We start from the raw sequence: 6,444 nt of genomic DNA on the forward strand, positions 1-6,444 counted from the left end.
ACATTTGCGTATTTAAGGTTTCCATGACAAACCTTTGATGCGTCGTCCGTTCGCATGGATAACCAGTGCACTGCCCACCACCATGTTCAAATTCTATGGTAAGACTGAACGGTCTCCCACCGTACGCACTCAGGCTAAAACATTCTGTAGCTATATACAAATATTACACCTCTATTTACCGGAAATTAATAAGCATCTTTCGTGTTATTTAATACTCGTTTCCACTACAACTGCCTCTAACCGTCGCTTCTCTTAACTCAAAAGCTTAGCCAACGATAGTTTTTTTCTGCACTTCTAGGAAACGTAAAGGCAAGCTTGCAAAAATAACGGAGCAATTATTAAATGTTTAACAGCACTAGCATCTCCCTGTATGCAGCAATGACAGCGAAATAGGAATACTAGCTTACTATCAACTAGGTCCAAGTATATATATTTCAAATTCGCATTCGCAATTTCCTGGCTGCCCAAGTTTCATTTTAGTTGTTTTATCTAACTTTTGCAAAATTAATGCTACACAATGTACAATCACTTATTATAAATAAAACCCAGTAGTGAATTGCCTTTGTCGGTACCAATTAAAGGTGAAATACCGATACGCCTAGACTTTGAATTCTGTTCGTACTCTCAAGACGATGATGAGTATTTAAGAAAATCAAAAGGTAATATTTTAGTTTTGTTGAACAATGCAATTCAAAAAAATTACTGGAATTACCTTTTGTTTAAATGCAAACGCTTTTCTGCAGTTGAACATTTGTTGTTCTGAAGTAAAAATACAGGACTGCCTCTGAAATATCTGATGTGAATCCTCTTTTTTACCATCAACATACATCAAAGTAGCAAATACATAAAATTAAGCACAATTTTGGCATACAGAAAGCTATCAAAATGGTAGAATATGTATTATTTTTGCAAATATTGTAGTTTAGGCAGGAAAAGTAGACAAAATAAAAGTAAGCAAATGATGTTGAATTAATTAGACTCATTCTATGTTAAGAATTCTTTTACCGCATAAAAGATTTAACTTGAATTCATTTGATTTCCCCTAGTATTTTAGTTCAAAGATGTTTAAACCACATTGTGTAAAAATTTTGTCGATATGCCATAGTTATTTGTATGAGTAGTACTATTTTTCAATAAAAATGATAAGACTTAAGTTTATATATACGTAAATCAGTGGTATTTTCCTCTTTCCGTTTCTTCATCCTTATTATCGTGCCCTATTTATGACAGCATTGGCATATCTGTAATGACTCTTGATATGCAAAAATTAAGGGAGAAATATGCTCTGCCGGAAAAAGATAAATAGAGAAAAACATTTGTGATGGAACTGGTGGAGCTGATATTTATGCAAAAGAACCTACTGATCCACTGATGGCTTGTAAAGTAGACAATATGCGTTATTAAAAGTCCGTATTCTCACAACAGCAATTGTCAAATCGGACACCAGAAAATTGAATTTAAAAAGAAACGTCCACATTATAATTTTCATATGGTAGGGCCAGGCTCAAGGATAGGGCTTTGTGCTAAATGCCCTGTTCTAAATTTTGACATTGTACTTTACTGATTCGACAAAAGTTAAAAGCAGTTCTGTTTGACGTTTTGTACCCTATTGTTAAGTAAAAACCTAAAAAAGGATATTTTTAGTTACAGAAAATTGTTACAATTGCAATTTTACCTTACCTGAATATAAATGCAAAATTCATCAGTAAGCTTTTATGTTTGGATGTAAATATATTGTAAAATATTTTTTTCGGTTTTTTATAACTAGAGCGCTTGCTCATTTTTGCATTTTGCATTCCTTAAATTAGGGGCAATGTTTCCGTCTATATTACAATCTTTTTGGACAAGCTCTGCGTTTAGGCTGTGGTATAGTAATTTCTTTGTCTCAATCTACACCAGCTTTGGACTGCATTTTATTCGGTTTTCCAAAAATACTTCTCAATTCACTTTAAGCACAACATGCACATCAAATTATTCTATTGCTGCCAAAGCAAAGGACACTTTAAGACAATTTCATTTCAAAGCCGAAATACGCAAATACGTAAAATCTTTAAAGCGTATTTAATAAAATATTCACAGCGAGTTATTTTTTTTAGATAAGCTATTTTAGACTCCAGCACAGTAAACAGATTTCATGTTATATTGATGAAATTTTTTTGTGCAATCAGCACAGAATTTCTTAAGCCCAGAAGACTTAGTGAGACCTATAGGCTTCTACATTTTACGATAGTAGAACCATAAGCAAAAAATTTCTAGTGTATGCGCCTAATAGGACTTGTCAAATTCTGCACTTTGATTGCAATTATTTTAAAAGTTTAGATGTAAACACTTCACTTTGTGCTGTCCGATCAAGAACTTATTGTGGCAGATAGAGGTATTAAAGACCAAACTAAAATTATATGTTAAAACATTTTCTAGATAAGACGCTTTGACGACAGTAGACATTATTTCCTTTGCCTCAGATTCAAAAGTCTTTCATATTATTTAAATGTAATTTTAGTTTAGGAGAAAATATTTAAACTGTTCAGACTAATTGGAATTTATTTTACTTCAACGATTCGAATTACAACAATTAACGCAGAATTAGAAATGCAGACAGCTTTGATACATTTAGGAACTTAACCTGTGACAGGAAGACAAAAAATTTGGTATTGAAAGCAAATAACAATGAATTTGTCAAGAAATATACCTCATTAAATTAATATCAATGTCTCATTATTAATGAATGTAAAACAGCTAGCTCTAGTGACCAAAAGTTATCAGCAATCGTAGTCAAACTATTTTAGTTGTAAAGGGAATTTTAAGTAAAACAGTTTTTTGTCCATTTCATGCCCTCTTATATGTACGTGTTTTATCTAGATTAGAAATGAGGACTTTCGTTAGGAGGTGATGGCTTTAGATTAAAGAAGAAGGCACATCTAGCATATTTATTTATATTTTATTATATATATATTTTATATTTATATTTTTATTAAATTTTATTTTTTACTTATATTTTTTTTATTAATGTTTATTTATGTTTATTTATATTTGTATATTGTAGATGTTAGTAAATGCGGTGTAAAGAGCACTTTGAGAATAAATGCTTTTGTTAAATGCTACTCTTCTTTCAAAGTTAAACCTACAAACTAATACCTTACTTTACAACCACTTTGCAGATGTATTTTTTTCACTTTAAAGAAATAAATGAGCATATTTCTTACTTCACTTTTTACACAAAGTGGTCAAACGACGTCTCACCGCATCAGCTACTTTTTTTAAAATACCACTACAAAGCAATTATTTTCCTTTTTTTGTCAAATATCCTAAATCGTTTTTTGTCACTAGTGCGTTTCATAAGGCATGTATAATCACCGCAAAACGAAAACTTCTAAATTCGCAAGCCAGTTTTTAATTTTTAAGTTGTACATCAGCAAGGACAACATCGATCTAGTATTGCAAATATTTCATACAACTCTTCCATATAGATGAATATGGTGAGTGATATTCTTATAAATTTTTTACTAAAATGCATTTTAGGAGAGCTTTAAAACTCCGTCATACATATTACTGAAGATGCCTTAATGATCATGTTTAAGAACATTAAAAAAATATATTCTGTAGGATCAAGTCCAGTTCAATATATTTGTATATATGCTAACAAAGGTATCAAATGTTTTCTTACGAAATTAATTTGTGAGCAACAATCTCTCTCTCGACCACAGATTCCTAAACACTTCAGAATTAGGATCAACTACACAGTAATATACGACAGTAATTTGATCTTCGAATGATAGTAAATTTTTTCGTTTACTAAAGTAATCAGTAAACGCCGCAATTTATCGTAATTTGAGTCATTAAGAAGTTTTGCCAAAGAGCACCAAAATTATAATCGAAATGAAAACCCAGTTAGGTAAACTATCGTGGCTTCAAAGCAAATAGATTGATATAATTTACTACCAGCAAAACGTGCAATTAAGGTTTTAGATTTTTTCTGTTTTTTTTTTATAACTAAACAACTATGCAAATTATCAAGGTTTTTAATTATCATTTTTCATATTGATTAGTGTTCCAATGCTGTAAGCAGCGAACAGAGGCCTCGGATACAGCCACAAGTGATACGTAGGCCTTGTATCTGCTAGTTATTATAAAAACTAATTTTTAAACGTTGTCTAGTGCATATATCACGCATTTTAATGCGTTTTTAATTTTGCTTGAATAGGTACTATACAAACTCTACAAAATAGGTTTGCGCATTAAAAAAGCTACAATTATTTCTTTAAAGACCACTGCCCGTAAATTTTTATGTAGGTAGACCCTAATACCATTGTTGTATTTTAATGTATGCCATAACAATAAAAGGTGAAACAAAGTTTTAAAGCTCTCTTAAAATTAATTTCTGTGCAAACTTTAGAGGAATATCACAAGTCTCTCTCCTAATTTGTTTTGCAATTTCTTTAAACTGCTTGTTTTGAATAAATAGAGCATTTAAGTTGCGATGAAAACTAAAAATATGCTATTGTAAAAGACTTTGTATTTCTTCCCATAAATAAAAAACAAGGCACAGATATGCTCCTACTTGTAAAGTGGATGCATTAAGTATCTTATATTTTTCTTTTTTAAATAGGCCTTTTGAAGAGTCGTCTGAGAATTGCTTAATGGTATTTTACCCCTTCAATTTTTAAAAATCCTGTTACTTTTTGCGTTGCTTATCTAGGTTTATTTTTGACAGCAACTGATTTCAGCTCAGATATTTGTGTGCAATTTAAATTAAACTTTGCAATATACCAATTTTCTTTAAAAAAATAAAAATTTGACTGCTTGTGCCGTCTTTTACGAGATTATTTGCCCGGCCAAACACATCACTAGGTCTAGAAACAACTTTCAGCATAATGCATTTTTCAGGGCGCCCGATAAGGTGACCAAATTTGCATACGGATGTTAATCAAGGTATCTTGCGGTACTAACTGCAAAATTAGTAATACTGAATACTACATGCATTAGCGATAGCAATTAGGTTGCAAAATTATTCGTAATCATTTTTTTATACCTAATTCTGTAATTCTTTATTATTACTCTATTGCAAAAATTTTGATATTCGTAAACACAAAAAATGAAACATTTTATTAACACAGTTTTTGGGTAGAACTTTGTCTTTTTTTAGCAATCACTTAACAAAGAATTTAAAGAACATAAAAAGCAAGTGTAATTGTAAAAAAAAATTTAAATTATTTTTTAATTGGCTTCGTTACTTTTTATTTTTAACTATAACAGCACAAATTTCAATTTTCGAAAACTTTTTCGTAATATTTTTTGAAAAAGATATTTTTGGAAAAATTTCACTTTTCCATATTTTTGTTTTTAAGCTAATTCTTATAATTTGCTTGATTGTGGCAAATCTGTGCTTGACTAAATGCGGCTTTAAGGCGACTCGTGTAGCTGCATTCGATTTAGAGATTCCATCACCAGATCTTTGGCCTTTTTTGTCTTTTTTCCGTGTATTTTTAAACAAACTTTTTTTTATTGGTAGTTTTAATTGCTACCTTTTTTATAATATAAAAACATTTCTAACTACTTTTTTTCATTAGGCATATTTTGTCGATATATTTTATGTCTGCTTAGCAGTCTGGCCTCATTAACTACCACATCATAGGAATTAAATTGATTTGTTTTTAAATTTTTTCCTAAAAATCATTTAAGTAGTTTTTAAAAATATACTGCCTCACTTTACAACTCCTGCATTTAAAGCACTAAAATGGAGATATTTTTGTAAAGTTAGCCGTAAAATGCGTTGCTTGATTGCATTTCCTATTTTTACATTACCTCTGTATATCTAATTTGCGATCTAATTTCATGATTTATGACCAAGGCAACTCATTTAATTTATTTTCTTAATTGATCATTGGCATTGCCTTTATTGGTCGCAAATTATGAAGGAAAGCTTAAAAATACTGTAGCTAAAACACCGAGCGGAGCATGCGATTAAAATTCTGCTGAAACAGAGTCCATAATATGATTTATATTCCTAAATACAATGATAATTTGTGAAATTTTTTTTCAATTTAAGAGCTTCTTGCTTCCTGATAAGCAACGTGCAGCATGATTTCCAAATTTGTGCTCATTCTCAATTTAGTCATGTGAATGGTTACTACCTTTGGATTAAAACACGCAAAGGGCTACACATTGTCCTCTTTTACTTTCACCAAACTCCCTGCCTAGCAGATGTCTGGATTAATATTTGTTGTGTCTGCAACCCAAAATTAATCTAAGACGCGCCGCTAATGGTCAGTGTTGTCAAAAACCACGTAGAGCCAAAATTAAAATTTGCACTTTTAAACCTTATTTTCTGTTAATAATTTAATGTCGAACGGATTTCCAATACTAGCTAGTCCTTAAAAGCTTGGTTGATAAGTCACTATTTGATGAGCCAAGATCAACTGTTAAGTTAAAAGATGATGTTAGGCC

General features: G+C 30.8%; 1 protein-coding gene across 1 annotated transcript in view; it reads left to right on the forward strand. All coding sequences in view use genetic code 11, as the record gives it.

Annotated features, from left to right (window-relative positions):
* The window catches only part of EGR_08214 (hypothetical protein), a gene marked incomplete at both ends in the record, with an annotated part of 1,254 nt that extends 491 nt beyond the window's left edge, over nucleotides 1-763 (forward strand). The window contains one exon of the mRNA XM_024497463.1: nucleotides 550-763. Coding sequence (XP_024348104.1) covers nucleotides 550-763 — 214 coding nt within the window. The remainder of the gene's footprint in view (nucleotides 1-549) is intronic.
* Nucleotides 764-6,444: the final 5,681 nt, after the last annotated feature.

Source organism: Echinococcus granulosus, assembly GCF_000524195.1.
Source record: "Echinococcus granulosus chromosome Unknown EG_S00099, whole genome shotgun sequence".
Taxonomy (NCBI): Eukaryota; Metazoa; Platyhelminthes; class Cestoda; order Cyclophyllidea; family Taeniidae; genus Echinococcus; species Echinococcus granulosus.